At 35.5% G+C, this 23,775-nt stretch overlaps 2 protein-coding genes across 8 annotated transcripts in view; both read left to right on the forward strand.

The window, feature by feature from the left end:
* LOC135845406 (deoxyhypusine hydroxylase-like) overlaps nucleotides 1–23,775 on the forward strand; it is a 152,570-nt gene that overhangs the window by 50,137 nt on the left and 78,658 nt on the right. Inside the window, exon 2 of one of the 7 annotated variants that reach the window (XM_065363925.1) lies at nucleotides 4,189–6,574. The exons of 3 other annotated variants lie outside the window; for them this stretch is intronic. In XM_065363925.1, coding sequence (XP_065219997.1) covers nucleotides 4,231–6,270 — 2,040 coding nt within the window. In that variant the 5' untranslated portion in view covers nucleotides 4,189–4,230 and the 3' untranslated portion in view covers nucleotides 6,271–6,574. 3 more of the 7 variants (XM_065363922.1, XM_065363923.1, XM_065363926.1) reach the window with 3 other exon arrangements.
* LOC135845413 (adenosine 3'-phospho 5'-phosphosulfate transporter 1-like) overlaps nucleotides 1–23,775 on the forward strand; it is an 82,397-nt gene that overhangs the window by 50,008 nt on the left and 8,614 nt on the right. The gene's annotated exons all lie outside the window — the stretch shown is intronic.

Below are 23,775 nucleotides of genomic sequence, written 5' to 3' on the forward strand. Positions count from 1 at the left end.
TCAGACGTGTGGTGAGAGGTTCCTAATATTGGCTTGCTTGTTAACAAATTCGGTTTAAAAGTCGGTCTGTGCGAATAGGAAATTGATTGAATCATTTCGATTGCAGATTCTCATCAATCTACGTTGATTTACTGTCTGCATAATATGATGGCAACCAATGATTCTCGTTTGATCTTCTATTCGAGCCCTGGACAATTGCAGGAGTTAGCTTGCGTCGTCGCATCAGCTTCGATATGGTATCGCAACATGGAGAAAGATCATCGAGAAAGCACACATCCCCGTGGATGGCTACTTTGTGGTGACCGAGAAATTACGGAGACTGTCCAGCTACCTGGAAACATTCAAAAAATGATGGTCGAATGTATCAACATTGTGGAAAGTGGTTTGGCGGCATGGTGCGATTTTCATAGTTCTTCTGTTTTTTCGTATCCCGAAAACGCCGGCTTCGTGGACGGTTTAGTAGGCCATATTTCGTGGCGAGCTGATGGAACAATTCATTGGGAGCATACCGCCAAAAATTTGATCAGGTCTGACGTATTGAGCGAAATAGAGAAATACAAGATGGCGTGTGTCTACTGTTTAATCGACGATATCAGAATCTTACGCCTCACAGCAATAGTTTCCGATCACCCTATGATTCGGTATTGGAATTTTAAAATGAGTGGCAGGGAGTGCACGATTCAGGTAGATGAGGCGTGTAGCTGCGTAGAGGCTCATTTGTTGAAAAACTGTTGCGCTGAGACTTGGTTTGCATTCGAGTATCTTTGGGGATTTTTAACCGACGATGAACAAGTAGAGAAAGTTATCGATATGAATAACTACACAAAAGATTACAAATTCTTGAAGTACGCGTTGTGTAAATTGAGCAGAACGCAATTGGATCGTGTGATTTCGAGATCCAGCGAAATTTTCAGGTGTCTAACTACCGAATCAGAGACTTGTGTGATTGACGTGTGGAATCGTGTGAAGAACGTAGTCTCGAATAAAGTCTTTTACCCATTTCTACACACACTTTTGTTACAACTTGAACGTAGAGCAACCCTAACTTATGAAATATGGATGGATACTCCGGATGACTTGAAAAATCATCTGCTGGCTAATCATTCGAAAAAATTACTCAATGATTTACGCTACGTTGCCCCTGGTCGTTCAATTAAGGGTTTATCCAAAGATGTTAGATTGTTGATCGAGTTATTGTCGACGATGGATGCCAAGTACAGAGAGAAGTTTTGGCGAGAAAATTGGAAAGATCTTATAGTTGGTACGTCGGCCGCGAATTTGCAAAATATCATGACGTTATGTCTTGGGAGTAATGACAAAGTAACCTCATTCAAGAAAAATCACATGAGCGATTACGCCTCGATCGAAGTCTATTGTGCGAGATTATTGCGTGGTGTGTATTTAGAAGAGCTTAGCGAATTTCTTCAGTTTTGTTCCGACGAGCCCGAAGTTGTTTTCAATCTGAGGGTGAGCGTGTTGAAATCGATCGATATGTTTCGTGCTTGCGTTATGTTTCCGTACCACGTCGATCCTAGAAAGTTTCTCGATGAAACGTTTCCAGATACAAATCAATTGAGAGAGTTTGAAAGAGAACTGATACTAGTGCAGGAATCCGAGGCTCATTTTAAATGCGCTATCGAGTATGGTGTTATCGCTAGTATCAGAAATTACGTTGAACTTATTCTTTCTTCGACTTCGGATTTGCTTTTGGCGAAAAACAAATTATTAGAATTAAGTCGCGATATCCTGATTTCGGGCAAATACATAAACGTGCACGTGGATGCATGGAACGATTTTATAAAGTGGTGTCTAAACGAAGATGATAACGCGGTAGAGAATTTTAAGTTATCGTTACCACTTGATAGGATTTTCAAAACGGTGTTCGCAAAATGTGTAGTAAAGGTGATGGGGTCGCTGTACAATCGAGAGAAAAAATTCACTGGTTCGTGGAAGGATTTCCATCCTGAGTTTGTCGGATTGGAATTTTTTCTCCAATGGGTGTTCTCGAGTGAAAAGGCGATACAGGATTTCAAACTTGCCAAACTATACGAGTTGAGAGACAGTGGCCAAATAAAAACAAAGTTCAAATTTGACGATGAGATGAATCTGTTTTTAAGCTGGTTTTTCAACGATGACAAATCTCGGATTGAAGAGTTCAAGGCTTCTTTATCTTGAGACTGGTCGGGTTATGTAGTAGTACAGGGTGTCTACAACACGATAAAAGTACGAATTTACGAAAAAGGTACGAAATTTGAAAATGACCCAAAAAAGTACGAAAAACTGCTCAAAATGTACGAAATTTACGAAATTTGTACGAAATTTTCAAAGGATTTAAATGTTAATTCGCCTACAAAATTACCATAATGTATCCTCAAAATTTTTATTTTTTTCAAAAACTTTTGCCCTCGCGGCTCGCATTTGCTCGGGCTAAATTATTGTTTTCTATATTTTCTCAGATTATTCATTGATGTTTGGAAAGTAGTTAGTTTTAAACAAACTTTTTAATGTCATTGGGAGAAAAACGGGATTTTTCACATTAAAATCACTACTGTTTCGCTTCTTGAAACTACAAATTTAGAAAAGCTTCTGCCATCGCTTCGCTCGGGCCAATTTGGTGCTTTTTTCCCGCTCACAATTTCAAAAAACCATTGATAAAATTGAAAAAAATTAAGATAAGAAAAAAAGAATTTCTTGCATTAAAATTGATATTGTTCTGCTTTTCGAACTACAATTTTCTAAAGCTTTTGCCCTCGCTTAGCTTGGGATTGTTTTCTTTTCTTTTTCAAAATTGGAATTCTTTTTAAAAAATCGTCAACAAAGTATTCAATTTTTAAAGTTTCAAAGTAAAAAATGAAATTCTCGCATGGACTACCTACTTCCCGAAACACAATTTTTCAATAGTTTTCGCCTTCACTTGGACCTGTTCTCTGACTTTTTTAAAATCAAAATTAACATCCTAATAACATTTTTCCAATACTAAAATTTTATAAACCAAAAAACGAACTCCTTGCATTAAAAAACATTGGTTTTTTTTAATAGTTAAATACGAATTTTCCGAAGTTTTTGCACTCGCCTCGCTCGGGCCTTTCCTCTTTTTTTTCGAAGTCTCGTTTTCAAGTCTTTTAAAATCAAGTTTTCAAAAACTTTCGCCCCTTGCTTTGCTCGGGCCAATTTTTTTATTCTTTCAAAATTGGAGAAAAATTACTTATGGGCCCCCAAAAATTCAAAACAGAAAATGAACATTTTTGTAAGTCTTATTAAATATGATATCAATCAGCAAAATGGGCATTTTTTCCTCACTTCTGTTGACAACTTTTCAGTCAAACCCCCTCGGCCCTCCCCCCTCTCAAAAAACCTTTATGGGCAAAATAATATGATGTATTCGTTCCGGGCTCGCATTGGCTCTCGACGACCCAGACCACACCGCTCAGCACGTTAAAATTCTGATTTTTGTAGCCGAAATGACATGATACACCCCCTCCCTCCAATGTACATACCTTCAAGTACGAAAAAGGTACGAAATTTTGTTTTTTGGATTTAGTAGACACCCTGTTGTTGAAAATTGAATAAAATATTCCGAAAATGCTTGTGCGAAATTACAAAAAAAACTTCAGATATTGAAATGAAATGATATTGTGTGAAAAATCACGTAAAACATAACAAAAATCGTGAAATTATGATAAAAGTAACTTGAAATTTGCAAAAAATTATAGAAACCCTGTAAAAATCGTGTCATCAACTCTGAAAATTTGAAAAAATGCTGACGTTATGAAATTTTCATTTATTTTTTCGGTGATTAGTGCGAAAAGTTCTATAAAAATTATCCATCGGAGTTGAATTTCAAAGCTGCGTAATTTTTAAGAAAGGTCGTCCAAAAATGAAAATTCGATCACCCAAAAGTTATCGAAAGGTTGTTCTTTTTCATTTTTTCGATTTATTAGACACCTCGAATACAGAAAGGAAAGGAGTAGACAAATACTAATTGAAGAAACAAAAAAAAAAAAAAATGTTTATTGCATGAATACTCGAAATTGAATAAGTAGCATGACTAGGTAGGTACATTTACAAAGAATTACGTCGAGTCAGGCGTGTGGTGAGAGGTTCCTAATATTGGCTTGCTTGTTAACAAATACGGTTTAAAAGTCGGTCTTTGCGAATAGGAAATTGATTGAATCATTTCGATTGCAGATTCTCGTCAATCTACGTTGATTTACTGTCTGCATAATACATATGATGGCAACCAACGATTCTCGTTTGATCTTCTATTCGAGCCCTGGACAGTTGCAGGAGTTAGCTTGCGTCGTCGCATCAGCTTCGATATGGTATCGCACCATGGAGCAATGTCGTCGAGAAAGCACAAATTCCTGTCGATGGCTAGTTTGTGATGACCGACAAATTACGGAGATTGTCCAGCTACCTGGAAACATTCAAAAAATGATGGTCGAGTGTATCAAGATTGTCCAACGTTGTTTCGCAGTATGGTGCGAGTTTCATAGTTCTTCTGTTTTTTCGTATCCCGAAAACGCCGGTTTCGTGGACGGTTTAGTAGGCCTTATTTCGTGGCGAGCTGATGGAACAATTCATTGGGAGCATACTGCCAAAAATTTGATCAGATCTGACGTATTGAGCGAGATAGAGAAATATAAGATGGCGTGTATATACTGTTTAATCGACGATATCAGAATCTTACGCCTCACAGCAATGGTTTCCGATCACCCTATGATTCAGTATTGGAATTTTAAAATGAGTGGCGGGGAGTGCACGATTCAGGTAGATGAGGCGTGTAGCTGCGTAGAGGTTCATTTGTTGAAAAACTGTTGCGCTGAGACTTGGTCTGCGTTTGAGTATCTTTGGGGATTTTTAACCGACGATGAACAGGTAGAGAAAGTTATCGATATGAATAACTACACAAAAGATTACGAATTCTTGAAGCACGCGTTGTGTAAATTGAGCAGAACGCAATTGGATAGTGTGATTTCGAGATCCAGTGAAATTTTCAGGTGTCTAACTACCGAATTTGGGACTGATGTGATTGACGTGTGGAATCGTTTGAAGAACGTGGTCACGAATAATGCCTTTTACCCAATTCTACGCACACTTTTGTTACATCTTCAAAGTAGAGCAATCCGGTTAACTTCTGAAATATGGATGGATGCTCAGGATGACTTGAAAAATCATCTGCTGGCTAATTATTCGAAAAAATTACTCAATGATTTACGCTACGTTGCCCCTGGTCGTACAATTGAGGGTTTATCCAAAGATGTTAGATTGTTGATCGAATTGTTGTCGGTGATGGATGCCGAGTCCAGAGAGAAGTTTTGGCGAGAAAATTGGAAAGATCTTATAGTTGGTATGTCGGCCGCGAATTTGCAAAATATCATGACGTTATGTCTTGGAAGTAAAGACAAAATAACCTCGTTCAAGAAAAATCACTTAAGCGATTACGCCTCGATCGAAGTCTATTGTTTGAAGTTGGTGCATGCTGAGTGTTTCGAAGAGCTTAGCGAATTTCTTCAGTTTTGTTCCGATGAGCCCGAAGTTGTTTTCAATCTGAAGGTGAGCGTGTTGAAATCGTTCGATACGTTTGATGCTTGCGTTATATTTTATGGTCAGTACCCCGTTAATCCTAGAAAGTTTATCGACGAAACGTTTCCAGATACAAATCAATTGAGAGAGTTTGAAAGAGACCTGATACTAGGGCAGGAATCCGAGCCTCATTTTAAATTCGCTATCGAGCATGGTGTTATCGCATGTATCAGAAATTACGTTGAACTTATTCTTTCTTCGACTTCGGACTTGGCTTTAGCGAAAAACAGATTGTTAGAATTGAGTCGCGATATCCTGATTTCGGGCGAATACAGAAACGTTCGAGTGGATGCTTGGAACGATTTTATAAAGTGGTGTCTAAATGAAGATGAGAATGCGGTAGAGAATTTTAAGTTATCGTTACCACTAGATAGGATTTTCAAAACGTTGTTCGAAATTTGTGTAGTAGAGGTGATGGGGTGGCTGTACGATCGAGGAAAAAAATTCACTGGTTCGTGGAAGGATTTCCATCCTGAGTTTGTCAGATTGGAATTTTTTCTCCAATGGGTGTTCTCGAGTGAAAAGGCGATACAGGATTTCAAACTTGCTAAATTATACGAGTTGAGAGACAGTGGCCAAATAAAAACAAAGTTCAAATTTGACGATGAGATGAATCTGTTTTTAAGCTGGTTTTTCAACGATGACAAATCTCGGATTGAAGAGTTCAAGGCTTCTTTATCTTGAGACTGGTCGGGTTATGTAGTAGGATGGTCTGCGTGTGATGTCGATGTTCGCTAAAAGTGTGAAATTGCAGATTTTCAATTGATTTTTCATTGTTTTTTGTGATGAATTTTTGATAATGATGTTGCCTCGTTTTGATTATTATTATGTGTAAGGTACATATGTTTATTTTATCATGTACTCAGTTTTTGTTTTAGTCGGCAATTGATCAAATTTATGTTTTTATTGATCGTTATCGTACTGAATATATTTTTTATTGGATTTAGCAATAATTATGTGATGTGAAATAAAATAATACAAGCTAGGAGATGGAAAGTTTTTTTGGTTGGATTTTTGACATTGTGGATGGGAAATTGTTTACTCATTTATTGGATTACTGAGTAATGAAAGAATGGAAACAGCGATATGTCGATGATCTGAGGGGCCATCGAGCATGAACGACTAAATTCTGCAGGATCTAAATGAGAAATTTTGTGAGAAACATTGTCAACCGAGATAACCCGAATTCGTAGTTTTTTGGCTGCTTTTGGTTGGCTGAATGTAATTGAATGATTTTGTTTTAGTACTTACGTGGTAAAGTATGAAAGCTAATCTCCCTTACAATTATTAGTTGTGTATAGATTTTTTTTTTTAATTTTTCTCTCGTTATCGTTTTTCAACAAAGAAGTTCTGCGTGCAACAGATGTAATCACTATTGCCACAGAATTATTTTCAAAAGTTTCGAAAACTGTTCAGGAATTCAACAAAAGGTTCCGTTTTTTTTTCAATTCGATTTTATACAAAATTTTAATATTGGGTGGCCTTTAATGTTGCAATAAGCAATAAGAAATACAAGTTATTCTTCGAAAAATGATTTTACTGGTATTTCGTAACCATGATAATAATAAAGAACAAAAATTATTTCATAAAAAACACCAAAAAAAAAGGAGAAAAGTTGAAGTGCAATACGTACTAAGTATCTAAAAAAATGTCACATAAGCACAACTCAATGATAATCTAGAGTATGACAAGAAATACTGAAATAGTCTTTCGATTTTGAAATTAGATATTAAAACTACATAAGTAGGAAGTAACTTTTTACCAATATTACTCATAATATTTGGTTAGGTACAGTAATCTAAATATTATAACAAGATATAAAAATCTTTCAATCTTAAACTTATTTAAAATACATTGAAACAAAATGAAGATGATCTAGATTATGACAAGAAATAATAGTCTTTCGATTTCGAAATGATTAAAACTAAATAGGAAGTAACTTTTCATCAATATTACCCATAATACTTGGTTAGGTATAATAATACTTAATCTAAATATGTATTATACCAATAAGATAAGTATTAAAATCTTTCAATCTTAAAATTATTTAAAATACATATGTAGAAACAAAATATTTGGTTCAAGAATACCATATTAAGAGAAATTTAAAATAGGGATTTATGAGCTTCTTCGTAGGCTGAAATGGGACTAAGTCACTAATGGGCATCTTTCGTTCACAGCAGTGCTTTTACACTCCTAGTTTTCAGTTTATTTCGCTTCTCTGTCTTGATGTTATGTAAGTAACTGAACACTCGTTTAACATCAGCGTTGCTATATGGTAAAATTAGCGAAAATTTGATCACTGTTGGAAGGTTTGGATATAAAACCGCTCCAGCCGAATTTTTCAAACCAAACACGATAGACCAAAATTTCAATGGATCCGGATCGCTGGTATTGATGTTCAAATCAGACAGACTCTAATCTCTGTACTCGGAATTCAATTTTTCAGCGTCAACCTACAGATTAGGAAAACGTTTCAATACTTGTTTAAAAGAACAATTTTTTTTCGAAAATTAATTAAAAATGTAAAGATTTAAATGTAAATAGAAAAGATTTGCGAAAAAAGTTGAACGTTCGCGTTTAAAATGCGTGGAAAATCGCAAGAATCAATAAAAAAAAAAAAATTTAAAACAGAATAGTATTTGAAAAAATAGAAATTTTTCACATGAAAATTAACCACCAGAACATGCATGTATCTTAGTAAGTAAAGGTAACCTTCTAATTTTTAACAGAAAGAAAAAAAGACCCACGAAATATATCATTTTTGTAATACTTTCAGACTGAAAGTGAAAGGAAATCGCGAGAATCAATCAAAATATTCCAAAACCGATTGAAATAAATCACTGTAACAAATGAATACATAAAAGAATATTGTTAACCTTTGACATCTCATCTGTTTCATTTTTTTTTCTTCTTTTGACTTGTTAAAAAAGGAATGACACACTAATCATATCATTAACATACAAACTATAGAAAAATCGTGAGAGTCAATAAAATAAAAAAAATTCCTGAGAATTGAATTTAATAAAAATAGTCCGGAGATGTTTTTCACACTTTGAATCTCCCGAAAGGTTCCTATTATATTTTGTTGAACTCTTCAGAGAAACTTATAGTCTTCAAGACTAAGGTCATTGTGCCTAATGGGGGACAGTGGGTAATTGAGGACACAGAGTGTTTGGACACCCATTGAGCAGCCCGGTTTCACTTTAATTGGAAAATTTTGATATAATCAGCAGGATCTAAGTGAGAATAATCCAAAAATTCCGCATTTCAATCATTAGGGAAAAGTTTACCCACTGTCCCCAATTAAAAATGCTGAAAATTACGGTATCACAGACATTTTTTATTGGGTTTTCCCTAACGATTCAAATACGGGATTTTTGGATTATTCTCACTTAGATCCTGCTAAACATATCAAAATTTTCGAATTGAAGTGAAACCGGGCTGCTCAATGGGTGTCCAAACATTGTGTGTCCCCAATTACCCACTGTCCCCCATTGGGTACATTGGCCTAATATTATTATTTTTATCAAACATCGTAGAATTGGAGTGAGTCGAGCTGCATACCTAGTCAGCTGAATAAAATGGCCATGGACTTTTTATAGGTTCACTGACAATTATTACCCCACCAATCAATGGTTTATTAATTAAGAAAAGAAAAAAAAGAATTGAATACAAAAAAACAAATTTAAGACCTTTGCCTTACTTCTATTAAACATGTATAATCAAAACGTGTAGGTAAATACAAACATATTAGCGTGTATACTGAAAACAAATTAATAGGTACATCACACATCTTAATAATAATAAAAAATTAAAAATCAAGTTGGGCAATTTCGATTGCAGATTTTATGTTTGCCCGACTGACCGACTCTTTCGTCATGTCATCTGTTGCAGAAATGATCTGTATCTTGAGTATCATACTCGTCTGTGATGTAACCTGTAATGCACCCCAGATTACGTTCGTCTACGTTTCCCCTGTTTTAATTCGTGTGTGCATAATTATGTCGTAAGTTTCGTTTTTGCCTCATTCATCTGAATAATTGATGAGTGATTTGGTCAATTATTTTTCTCTGTGTACTCGTGTAGCCAGACAGTGTGTCAGGGTAAAGGAAAGGGGTTCTGGTTATTGAAAAAAATTTGCAATTTCCTTAAGATTTTCTTATCATCAATTATTGAAACAATGGTTGGCTTAGAGTAAACCTAGAAATGTTTCCTCGTATGTGATAAATCAATATAATGATAATGAACCTAACAAATGACTACATAATTATGTGCTAATAAATATAAAATGAAAACCAAGTTAGGACTATCTCAATGTCTGAAGTTTATAATTCATACTTGTGACTTGTGAGCCAGTATCCTTAAAGAGCTTCAGGTATCCTATCTTCCATGCAGTGTGGTCTGGTACTTGAAAAAAAATCTGTATAAAATCTATTTTGGTGTTTTTTTTTGTTGAAAATGAATGGAAAAGGTCAAGATTTGGGTGTAAATAAAAAAACTGTGCGACAAAAGTGGAATGTTCGCGTTAAAAAAAAATTGATTAAATTCAAAAAATGTTGACAGAATATTTTCAAAAGCTTTTGCCCTCGCTTCGCTCGAGCCATTTATTATGCTCTTTCACTACTTTAGAAAATCGAATAATCGAAAAATTAAAAAAAATACGAGTACTTGAACCAGAAAAATGCGAAATATTGATAAAACAAGTCGACCAGTTGCGGAGAATTCCGCAACAAATTCTACATAAAATGTACATATGACGTCATTGTAAAAAATAATGAATTTTGTGTCAATCAATAAATTATTCTCCATCATTTGTTAGAAGTTAAGTTAATTTCAATAATTTAATTTAAACAAAATAAATACACTTGAACTTGGCTATATCATATATGCAGGAGAAGAATAATGGATAAAAAATTTCCAAGTGAAGAACTGCAGAAGTTTCAATGTTTCATTTTTTTCAGTTTTTTTCACTAAAAATCCATGTATAGCTGGATGCTGGATTGCTGGACCCCATAACTTTTTTATTTTTTTATACCATAATAAAGAAATTTTATCTTCTTTCCATTGATACATATAATTTTTTTTAAGATCTGCATCCCTTAATCCGAGCTTAAATGGGCCAATTGTCAATTCTTTCCTGCTGTCCAGTTACAGAGAAGTTGATGGTTTTTTTTTATCGCCATCGTTTCTATATGGTTTCAAATGAAAATATCATAGGAACATAGGATATTTTGAAACAACAATTGATATTTTATTTTTTTAATCAGCGTTTTCTCTCATGAATTCGTTGGTTTGTTATTTTAAAAATTTTTCTAATTAATTACGTATTACGTAAATCCTAAATGAAAAAAAATGCACGAAAAAAATATGAATTTTTATTTTCTGTAGGAGTGTAGGCTGAACCAGGGGTGCGACCGTGCGAACAAATCAAATCAATAATTTAATAGAAGTCTCTGTCTCGTTCAACAAAATCTCATCAATCTTTTCATCAATCTGATCAATCAGCCAGCTGAATCAGCACAACTCACTCTTGACTCTTCATCTTCACTTCACTCATCTTTTCATGTTTTCAAAAATGAAAATCACAAAAATTTGAAAAATTTGGCTAAAAAAATGTCTTTGTATGACGTCACACAAATATCAACCAAGGACCAAGGTTTCAGAAGTTTCATGGATGTTTCCAAGACTTTAAAATGATAGAGGTACTGCGGATCTATTTTCGTGATCGAAAACCAAAACATTCTCATATTTCCAAAATCCAAACATTTTTTAATTACAATTTTTTTGGAAAAATGTGAATTTTCAAAAAGATTCGAGGGCATTCGCTCAGGTAAGGAGGTTTCTAAACGTCAAAATTAATTCGCAAAAACCAAAAACGGCCGTACAATCGGCGCAAAAGGTACCAAATGGCTCCAAGTTTTGTGTATTAATAGTTAGATATGTTTTTTAAACAGAATCACTCCCTTTTTAAAAATTTTGATACCATCGATTGAGCTCAAATTTTAAATGTGTCATTTTCTCACGGAGTGGCACTAAACTAAGAGGGAAGGGGTCACACTAAAAAACAAAAAAAATCCCACCAAGTTCAAATAAGGACCACCCTTTTGAGCACACAGACAGTCCGGAGATGTTTTTCACACTTTGTATTCCCGAAAGGTTCCTATTATTTATTTTGTTGATGGAAATTTTTTTTTGAATGTTCAGAGAAACCCAGAGTCTTCGACGAGACTATTTTTATCAAACATCATAAAAGTAGAACGAGTCGAGCTGCACACTTGGTGAGCTGAATAAACTGGCCATGGACTACCACTGGTTTGCATTTCGCGAGTGCGCGTTGTTTTGGTTAGGTTTTATGTAGGTTCGCTGACAATTACCTCACCCATCAATTATTTCACATCTTGATTAAAATATGTAATTAAAAATCAAGTTGAACTAATCAAGTTGGGCAATTTCGATTGCTTGCAGGTTTTCATCGCGAAGTATTGATATTGACTATTTGGTGTCTGTAAATGATGGATTGTAGAAACTACTGGGCTGATGGAAATCGTTGGAATCCGTATGCTATACGACCAAGCACTATTCAAACAACATTCAAGAATGGTTTTGCTTTCCACTCGGAACCTGGACAATTGCAAGAATTACTGTGCGTCGTCGCTTCAGCTTCTATATGGTATCGCAGAATAAAGGAATACCCTCGTAAGATGGAAAATGGCGTAATTAGCATCCCCTGGTACCATGATTTCGCTGCAGATGAGCTGTATATGTCAGACATGGCGCAGTTACCTTCAAGTCTCAAGCAAATGATCGACCAATATTTCAGGGCAGTGGAGAACTCTTTCGCAAAGTGGTGCAAATTTCATCATTTGAGAGTTTTTCAAAATCGCCCAGATGCGGGTCTCGATTACGATTTAGTAAATTTTATTTCGTGGCGTGCCGATGCAACCATCGATTGGACGGAAACTGCTATAAATTTAGTCAAATCTGATGTTTTGAATGACGAAGAAAGATATCGAATCGCGTGTATTTATTGTTTGGTTGACGATGTAGAAAGATTATGGCCGATAACTACGAATCTCGATTGTCCGCTGATCAAGTATTGGAATTTTCGTATGAATGGCGAGCAGTGCACGTTTGATGAGGATCCCGAGTCTAGCTGTGTGGAGGCTAGTTTGCTGAAAAACTACTGCGCTGAAACTAAGTCGGCTTTCGAATATCTTTGGCAATTTTTGACCGAGCATGAACAAGACCTGAAAGTTATGGATATGGCAAATGTTACAGACGATATGACGTTCTTGAAGTTCGCATTGTTGAAATTGAACGAAAGGCAACTAGTGCTTTTGATGTCGAAAGCATCTGGTGTCTTCATGTGTTTCGACCACGATCACTTAGCGACTTCCGTAGTGGACGCTTTGGTAATTTATTTATGGACTCGGATTAAGAACGTGATCACGAATCATGCCTTTCATTCATTAATTCAAGGTGCTTTGACTCACGCGAAATATCATGGTTTGGCTTTTGAAATATGGAGCAGTGCTTCGAATAGGTTGAAAAATTATATCTTGGGTGATCGTTTCGACGGAATAAAACGCACTCTGTTGCATGCCTTCATTGCTGATCGAAAGGATGTCAGATTGTTGATCGAATTGTTGTCGACAAGAAACGCCGACGTCAGAGAGAGAATTTGGCGAAACCATTGGCGTCGTATCATCATTGGCGTGTCTCCCGAGTACTTACAACAAATCATGGAATTGTGTCTTGAAAGTGATGACATAGAATCTTTCAAGAAAATGCATTTTTGTGTGTACAATAAGATCAAATCGTACTGCGGATTTATGACGAGCCGTGGGAATTTCGAAGGCATTAGCAAATTTCTCCAGTTCTGTTCTGACGACCCCGAGGTCATCTTCAATTTAAGAATGAACGTGTTACAATTGCGCAGACTGATCGAGAACGGCTATTCGTATCCAAAAATACAGGACACTTTCGACATGTTTCTCAGCGAAATGTTCGCAGATATGAATCAAGTAAACGAGTTCAAAAGAAATTTGATTCTAGGCGAGGAATCTATGGCGTGTTTTAGGCTGGCCATAATACGAGGTGAGACCATGGATATTAGTAATTTGGTCGATCGTGTATTATCTTCAAGGTCGGACTTGAATTTAGCTAAAAGCAGATTACTAGAGTTGTGTCGAGATTTTCTAATTTCAGCCAAATTAGAACAGATTGGAAGAAAGGATTGGTATCGATTTATCAAGTGGTGTCTGCATGACGATGATGATGCGGTGCAGAATTTCAAATTGTTGTTACCCATCAACCAGATTTATAAGACGTTGTTTGATAAAAGTGTGCGGCGAATGAGGCGGATTGAGCGATATGCTAGTAGTCATAAGCATTTTTTTAAACGGTTGGATTATTTCCTCGAATGGATTTTCATGACTGAAAAGGCTGTCGAGAATTTCAAACTTTGTAAACTTTTCGCGTATAAAAGAGTAGAGTCGATTAGAGTTCTACTCGAGTCTAATGATGCTACATTGGTCGATTCAGTTATCGCATGGTTTTGTAATTACGATGCATCCCAAATAGAGAAGTTCAAGGTTTTCATGCTTCGCGATTCGAATAATGAGCGATGTTTCAAGCTCGATGGTGACATGTATTGGAGGTGTGAATTACCTTCTTTGTTTTGAATTTTTAAATGTTCGTTAAAAGTTTGAAATCGCCGGTTTTGAATTAATTTTCACTGTTTTTTGTAATGACGTTCTGTCAAAATTCTGTTGCCTCGTTTTGATTATTATATATTGTGTAAGGTATGTTTATTTTATTTTGTACTCAGTTTTCATTTTGCCTGGTGATTGATCAAATTTATGTTTGTATTGATCGTTATCGTACTGAATATATTTTTTATTGGATTCAGCAATAATTATGTGATTATGTGATGTGAAATAAAAATACAGGCTAGAAGATGGGAAATTTTTTGTTGGTTTTTTGACTTTTTGGCATTTCAAAAAAGGTTGAAAATTTTTCACTTGAAAATTAATCACCAGAATATTCATCTTAACATCTCATCATTTTAATTTTTTCTTAGATCCTAAGTAACACTACTTAATGGAAAAAAAAGGACGAATCATATCATAAGTATCAATAGTACAAACTATAGAAAAATCGCGAGAATATAAATTGAATAAAAACAGTTTAGATATATTTTTCGCACTTTGAATTTCCCACAGATCTAAGAATTGAAGGGTCTGCAACATTTTCATGTCTGGCTGGTGGAATGGAAACTTTTTCCATACCTCTTCGGCTAATTTGATTAATAAGGCTGGACGGTGCTTTAAAAATTTCATAACGTCGGCTTTAAGAGTATAATGAGGTAAAGTTGCAAATTCGGCACTTGCTTCCGAATCCAAATTGATTTTTCCCAGCTCAGTGAAAATTCGTTTTTCTGCATCCTTTCTTCGATGTTTCAGGACATAATACGTATTACTTGTATTCGGTCCGTTTTTGTACTTTGATCCATTATGGACGGGAATCTTTCTTCTTCTGCTCAGCTTCAAAAAATAAGTAAAGCGTATCGTACTGCTCTAGATATCTGGTTACTACCTCTGTCAACGACAGTCATCTAACTTTATATACCTACGTCTCCTAATTTTTTTATGTTCTGGTAATTCCAATCGATTCTGAAAGCGGCTGGCGATAAGAAGATGAATTCGTTTTGGAGATTTCAAATAATTGTGAATGTTGGGCATGAGTTACTCCAGTTCCAGAGACAAACATTGAGTCGCATTTGATACTGCTCAGTCAATGAGTGGCACCCGCATTTCATAGTAGAGGAAATATTTGGGATGGCTTCTTTGAATTTGGCAGCAACTGGAATTATGTGTGCCAAATATGACACTTGCGCCATCCTATGAAAAGCCTATTTCTGAACAAATGCGGAGTTTTGTAGCTGTATCTCTGGTAACCCTGCTCCCAATAGAAGAGAGAGGAGTGATCACCGAATAGCTCAAATTTTAAATCATAGCTATTTTGCCACCTGAAATAATATTTTCAGATATTTAATTTATATAAAATCTAATTTTAAATTCTAAAAACGTATTAAATATAAAACTATAAATTAGCCCTTTCATACTAAATTTATAATTCAAAAAAAGATATAAACCAATCTAAAATTTTCCTTGGAAAGAAAACTTACCTTTATGGCTTTCATTTCACCCAACTGTTCCTTCAGATTAACTGGGGAACCTCACGACGTGTTCCCTGTGGATTTGGATGGAAAGTGGTCTCAGTGGTAGCCCTTCGGCTCAAGTACCACTGCCAGATTTGACTTTTGAGTTCAGCTCCCACAGTAAAATTTTTATTTTTAAATTTTTAAAAGTTGCTATTCTGACGCTCAGGTCTTCCCCACAGCACAGTCGTGGGAAAATTTCAACCCACGCGCTTGACCAAGGGAGATGTTTTATTTTCCCTTCCAACCAAATTATTCATATTATATGTATGTATTTTTCGAAGATAATTCAAATTCTTTATTTTCGATAAAAATTTTGAATGGGAAAATGAAAAAAGTCTCTTGTGCGAGCTCGTGGGTCAGAATTTTTCCACGACAACGCCGTGGAAAAAACCTGAGCGTCGTCGGGGTAGCGATTTTTCAAAACTTAAAAATTCAAAATTTTACTGTGAGAACTCAACTTGAAACTGGCAGCTAAAATTTTATGGTGTGGTACTTGGGCTAGGGCTATCATCGAGACCACTTTCCGTCAAATCCCATGAGAGTGAGACTGGAATCTGTCGAATGCACGATTCCAAAATGTGTTCTGTAAAAAATAAAATCAGTAATTTTCTGTTTTGCTTCGACCGAACCCTCCCCTCCAACGACACATCGCTTTGTCAGAAAAAGAGAAATACCAGATCGCGTGCATTTATTGTCTGGTTGACGGTGTCAAAAAACTATGACCGATTACGACGGATCTAGAGGATGGAGAGCATATGGACTTACATAGCTCTGGATTCTTCATTCTGAATTAGCGCTATCAATCCACCATGAATTCCGCCAACATTGGCAGCGCCGTCTTGACTTTGACCGCAAAGAAAATGAATATCAAGATTGAAGCGTAGTAAAACATCCTTGAAAATTTTTGAACAGGGTTTGTGCGGTAGTACTTCTCGTTTCATAACAACCAACGAATACTTCTTTTATTTCGAAATCATCACTAACGTAATGAAATGAAACGGAAACTTGTTCAAGTCGAGCTACATCACTTGTCTCATCCATTATCACGCTGAAATATGTACTAGTTGACAAATTTCATTTCTTTGGTGATTTCATTCAAAATGTAGTTAGCATACATCTGAAATATTTCTTCAGCATGGGAGTGATAGAGCAATTTGTAACATTCTTCTCGATTTAGCCATTCGCGCAGCTCTGGGACACCAAGAGACCTTGATTTTAACAATCTTTGAAATTTTGAATTAGTATCATCAGTTGCACGATATGGAAATCCTTCGGTACCTAATGTGAAAAAAATGAATCATAGATAGATCATTCATATAGTAGGTAATACTAACAGCTCTCTTTAAAAAAAAAACAAAAGAAAAAAAAACAGCAAAATAGAATAGTTTTGAATATCTTTCTTAACGCAGTTCTAGCAGGTAACCTTTGACGTAAGGTTTCTTCAGAAAACGACTTCTCAATCTTATTTGAATCGTTTTTTATAGTCAAATACACCCTTGGCGGCGAAATCGTGAAATTCTGATTTTTCGTGGTTTTGAAAAGCAACGGTTGCGCGAGATAACTATGAAAACCCAATGATAACGAAAGCCTCAAGAGCTTGAGCATCAATTGTTAATAATAGTTTTGCAGTAACAGCTTTTGTGCAAACTTAGCAGAATAGTCTGTAAATTGTTCCAAGTTCCAGTATAATTAAGTAGTTAACATTAATTTTATTCTCGCTTGCTTCGAAGTGATATTTTTATTCTATGAATGTTCAACGGGGGCAGTCGGAGTCTTGGTCTATGTTTTGAAATTGTCAACATCTTATTCATTGACAGTGTCACAAAGTTGTGGGAAATTGAATCGAGGGGAGGACTGAATTTTGCCAGTTCGAAATAACCAGAATTAACGGCCTTTTACCGCTTTTTTTGGGGTTTATCCCTTCCTACCGAGGAGTGGTCCTGACGGGGTGAAAAAAATCAGGATACCTCTCGAGACTTTACAGTAGGCCATTGCCATTGAAACCCATTGACCATTTTTGGGGTTCTGTAGGTACTGAGTGATTGAAAATTTGCGAATCGATTATTTTTGGGTAGATTCGTGTTTTGACGATTTATTTTTCCTTAATATTTCGCATTAATTATGCCAAAACATCAAAAGATTTCATTTCTGAACCTGGGGAAGTTTTTTGTTGCGCAGTCGTTCCAATTTTTTGGTCATTATTTCTAATTTATAAAAATCAAAAAAAAGAGCCGTGTGAGAGTTACCTATTCATTTATTTTTTGTTTTTTTTTTAAATTTATAATAATGAACAGAAATTTGGCACCATTGCATTCCAAAATATTATTTTTCAGTTTCAAAAATGGTATCTTTTGATGGTTTGGCATATTTAATGCAAAATATTTTAGAAAGAAATGCTCAGTAGAACACTAGAAGTGGTCATGGATTTGAATAGCAATGGACTAGGTCGACGCAGAATCTCAATACTCTTTCAAAACTCATATCTCCCCTGTAAGGGCACTTCCGGAACCAACTTGCTTATTCGGTTTCATCTAAATTTGATTCTGTATCACTGTGATTGTCAGATTCTTCATCAGAATTGCTGTAGGTAAATTGCAATAATACGAGTATTAATTATTAAACCTGCAGATAATTCCAATGATAATACATAATACATATTATGTTGTAAATGGTTGTATCGAATGGAATTTTCATTTATTTTTTTGCAATTGAATAATTATAAGATCGTGTCCTATATACCATCTTCACGAAAGACTGTGACAATTCTTTAAAAAGAAGTTTGAATAACTAAAAATTGATTGTTGGGTCCTTAAAATGGTTGCAATTGAGTCTACATTGTCTGATCTCTCCATTGCTTGAATTGAATAAATCTCCTGGATGGGAAAATTAGATTAACTAAGAAAAATAAAAACTTCTTTTTTTTGAGTTGGGGCACCTCGTTGATCAAAATTACGAATATCTACCATTGAAAAATACTGAATCGCGCGAAATTGTTTCGGTTGCAGATTATCCATCGATCTCTGTAATATTATCATCTGCAAATGATGGCAGCGAAGGACATAGCGGTCACTGACAACAAAAGTCATTCGATTCCGTGCAACAGGCCTGGTCATCTGCAGGAGTTAGCTTGCGTCATTGCTTCAGCTTCTATATGGTATCACAAGGTTAAGGAATGTCGGCAAGAAAGTAATATCGGGAACATACTCTTGGCTTTTGACGGCGTCCATCTGTCGGACATTGCTGGGCTGCCTACAGTACTGCGAAAAATGATCGACAGGCGTATCAAGGTGGTTGAATATTTGATCAACGAGTGGTGCTATTATCATGAGGCGGGTTTTTTTTGGCATCGAGAAGAAGATAAAGATTTCTTTGTCGATTCGGTGCTTTTTATTTCGTGGCATAACGATGGAACCATTAACCGCAAGCAAACGGCTAAAAATCTGGTCGAGTCCAGTTTGTTGAGTGAGGTGGAGAAATACGAAATCGCATGCGTTTATTGTCTGGTCGATGATGTCAAAAAACGATGGCCAACAACGACGCATCTCAAGCATCCGCTGATCGAGTATTGGGATTGCCGTATGAGTGGCGAACAGGACTCGATGGATGCGGATCCAGAATGTAGCTGTGTCGAAGCTTCTTTGCTGAAAAAGAGCGCTGCTGATACTTGGCCAGCGTTCGAGTATCTGTGGGGATTTTTAACCGATGATGAACAAGTACAGAAGGTTGTAGGAATGTCTAACTCGAAAGATGGGGCATTCTTGAAGCATACGTTGTGTATGCTGAACGAAGATCAACTGAGGCGAGTGATGATGTCGAGGACCGTATTTGTTTTCAGGTCTCTTTTTCACGAAACGGTAGCTTGGGTAATTTGTATTTGGAATCGTGTTGAAAACATGATCACGGTTGATGAATTTTTTGCGATAATCCGTGTCGCACTTTCGGAGTTCCGTGAACGAGGGCCTCTTTTGATTTTCGAAATATGGATACGAGCTTCGGATACTTTAAAAAATCACGTATTAGTTAATCATTCGGAAAAAGTACTCGAAATGTTCTGTTCTTATTCTGATTATTACGGGTATGATGTGGATTATTTCAGAAATGGGAGGTGCAAAGATGTCAGGTTGTTGATCGAAATGTTGTCCGTGAGAAACGCCGAAAGTAGAGAGAAAATTTGGCGAGAGAAATGGCTCCTTATTATTATTGGCGTGTCGCCCGAAGATTTACAACGAATCATGAAATTGTGTCTTGAAAGTGACGATGAGATAGCATCATTTAAAAAAGCCTACTTGAGCAACTTCTCCGTTATCTGTCGCTATTGTTTTAAAATAGTGAAACAGGGACACTTCGAAGAGCTGAGCGAATTTATACACTTTACTTCTGACGACCCTGAGGTTATTTTCGATCTGAGAGTAAACGCCTTGAAGTTGAAATGCGTACTGGAGGCAGGACCCCGATCATTCGATTCTTTTGAAAAGTATCTTCGCGAAACGTTTCCCGATACAGATCAGCTAAATGAGTTTAAAAAGAACTTGATTCTGGGAGGTAAATCGAAGTCGTGTTTCAAGCAAGCTCTAAGGAGTGATTACTTCGTTGAAAATATCCACCTTTTCGTCGAGCATGTGCTTTCTTCGATGCCAGAGTTATTGACCGTCGCGAAAAGCAGATTATTAGAGGTATGTCGCGATATATTAATTTCAGGAGTATTGAGACGAGTGAATGATGATAATTGGGATGATTTCATCAAGTGGTGTCTGCATGGCAGCGATGAAGCCCTAGAGAACTTCAAGCTATTGTTGCCAGTTGATCAAATTTTCAAGGCGATGTTTGAGAAATGTGTACAGAGAGTGATGCGATCGAAGGAAGAATCGGTGAGAGCGGGTCATGTTGACGCCAAAAAGAGTTTCACGGGACATGGTTTCATGTTGGATTTTTTTCTCAGATGGATTTTTCCTTCGCGAGAAGCCATACAAAACTTCAAGCGTGGCAAACTTCGCGCATTGAAAAATTCCGAACAAATGAAATTCATATTCGGATCAAATGATAGGCATTTGATGCATACTTGTTTGAGATGGTTTTGCAATGACGATAAATCTCAGATGAATGATTTTAAAGTTTCTTGGTTTAGTAGCTTGAGTAATAGACGGTATCCGGAGGGTTGGAGGTGTAAATTACCTTTTTTAAATTAAGTTTCAAGATTGAGGTTTCTTGTTTTTTTTTTCGATGTAATATTCTGTGACTGAATTTTATTTGTTCATTTGTGTTTTTAACTGATCCTCTAATGTTTGTAGAATAAAAATTTTATTGCATCTTCTTCAAACTAAGTAATGTTTTCATTGAAATTGAAAAAACTAGTTTCTTTCGTGAATTTTCTCGATTTTGCATCGAAAATTCTTTTAAATGAATTTTATTGGACATGAGTGACATGACGATTATGAATAGTTGAGTTACGTTAACATAATTATAATTTTTTCTGTTATTATCACATTTGGCAGACCTAAATCATTCATTTTAAAGGAAACGCAATCACACCATTAGAAACTCATCTCTTTTGAGTACAAATTCATGTAAACGGATTGTATATTGAAAGATTTTGAATGTATAAGGCTATTGACGTAATGCGGGTTGCATATCGGTTTGCCTGAACTTTATTAATTTGGTAGGCATTCTTATCAGGTGAGTATCGAAATTTCATATTTTGAGCAATTTTCACAAGGTGTTTTTGAAATTTATAGCTTTTATATTTAGTTTTTTCTTCAATTGAAAACACAGTTGAACCCTGTGGTGGATCGATGTCCCTATCGATTGCTTCCGAAGAAAAATCCTCTTCCGTACCGTGGAGCACCACACGTTCTTCTTCGTCCGAGTTTTGTTCATCTTCGTTTTGTTGTTGGTCTTCTAGCTCATTATCTTGATCTTCGCCTCCCTCTTCTTCTCCGGTATAGAAGTTTGTTTTCTTGGTTTTAGAACATTTTAAATTAAAATGAATTTTTTTCAAACCCAAACTTGAATTTTAATCACGTAATTTTCAGAATTTGAGAAATTCTTTTGTTGTTGATGAGAAAAAAATTGAGAAAGTTTGATTGGAGTGACACTAAAAGTTTTTGAAGAAGTAAAAAAATGAATTTTTTAATAACTTTTTTTTAAATCAAGAATAAATGGACAAAAAAAAATAAATAAAACAGTCTCACATCGTAGTAGGTACCTACATATCTACTACATAATTGTGTTTATGAAACAAAAACAAGAAAAATACAAAAAAATGAAAAACAAAAAAAAACAGTAAACTTGACTTGCAACAATTAACTCACAACAATTATACAGGCGCGCAATTGATGGTTTTAAAAACAAAAAAAAAAATCAAAAAAATTACTTAAAAACTGACTCATGCAAAAACAAATGATTTCATTAAAAAAAGGTATCCTGGGTCAAATAAGGGAAATGCCCCCGTCCTAGGATTTTTGAAATTCTGATGAAACATTGTTGAGTACCTTGAAAAAATGTTGCATCCATAAACTTTCCCCCACCCTACCCTCCTTGCCTACAATGGTCAATAAACGTAAAAAATCGTAGTTCCAACGAATTTTCAACAAAAATTTTTGAATTCACCCAAAATGAATACCAATTAGGTATAAATACATAGAAGAGACATGAGTCTAGCCACTTGAATTTTTCCAAAAAATTTTCAATTATTCATGTACACGAATCATTTTTTCTTACAATTGAATTAATCTACATTAGTACTATGTATTGTTAACAATTTTTTTTAATTTTTCCCAAAGGCTGGTCATCTTCATAAACACAAAACACAATCAAAAATGCAAATCTAGCTTCTTGTTCGTGTTCTGCACATTCGATTCGTATGACAGGTAATGGATACACATGCTGTCAATCTTCTTTCACCCCGAAATTGGCGAGTGGGTGGTCATGGGCTGAAAATGGTATTTCCAAGAAGTTGTTTATTTCGTGACCATATCACTGACAGTATCGCTTTTTTTGGAGGTGCTGTGACACAAAAAAAAATTTTTGATTGTGTTTTGTGTTTATGAAGATGACCCTGATGAAAATTTTTTAACGATCCATGGTACTTATGCAGGTTAATTTTTGGAACAAAAGAGGATTCGCGTACATGAATAATTAAAAAAGTTTTGGAAACATTCAAGTGGCTAGACTCATGTCTCTTCTATATTCCTATTTCTTTTTGGTGAATTCAAAAAGTTTTTTTAGAAACTCGTGGGAAGTATAATTTTTTTCCTTTGAAAACGCGTTTTTTTGGCATTGTGGGCACGGAGTCTAGTTCAGGGGGCATTTTTTGAGTCCAACATTTTTTCAAATACCCAATAACGTTTCATTAGAATTTCAAAAATCTGAGGAAACGGGGATTTTCAATTACTTTACCCGTGAGCACCCTTTGACGAATAATACTTCTCTCTGAATGTTCTTACCCCCCCCCCCCCAAAACTATTCGCGCGTCCCGCTAAAGCGTATTGCATAGATGCTATAAAGAAAGAACACGAATGGTAATACGATTAATACTTTCATTTATTAACCGTGCTAATTACTACAAAATTTATCACACAATTCGAATAGAATAACATAAATAAACATGAAAAAAAGTGATTCTACGCATAATGACGAATAACGATAGGTAGGTAAATCGGTAATTTTGAGAAATGTATTCATCATCAATTCATTAACGTTTCGAAATAATAATTATATCAATAACAAATATTATAAAAAAAATACGGAGAATTTTTACGCATTTCTCACACAATTCGAAAAACTAATTATCTAATTATAATAGGAAACAAACGGATGAAGGTACAACAATCAAATACTTCGCGAAATTTACCGATTTTCTTTCCTAGCCTTCTTCTCGGCTCAACGCTTGCGACATTCTGCTTTGGCCTGCGCTTTGAGATCGTCAGCTTTCACAGTACGGCTAAATTATTCGGCTTTCTTTC

The sequence above is a fragment of the Planococcus citri genome, chromosome 4, assembly GCF_950023065.1.
Source record: "Planococcus citri chromosome 4, ihPlaCitr1.1, whole genome shotgun sequence".
NCBI classification, from domain to species: Eukaryota; Metazoa; Arthropoda; class Insecta; order Hemiptera; family Pseudococcidae; genus Planococcus; species Planococcus citri.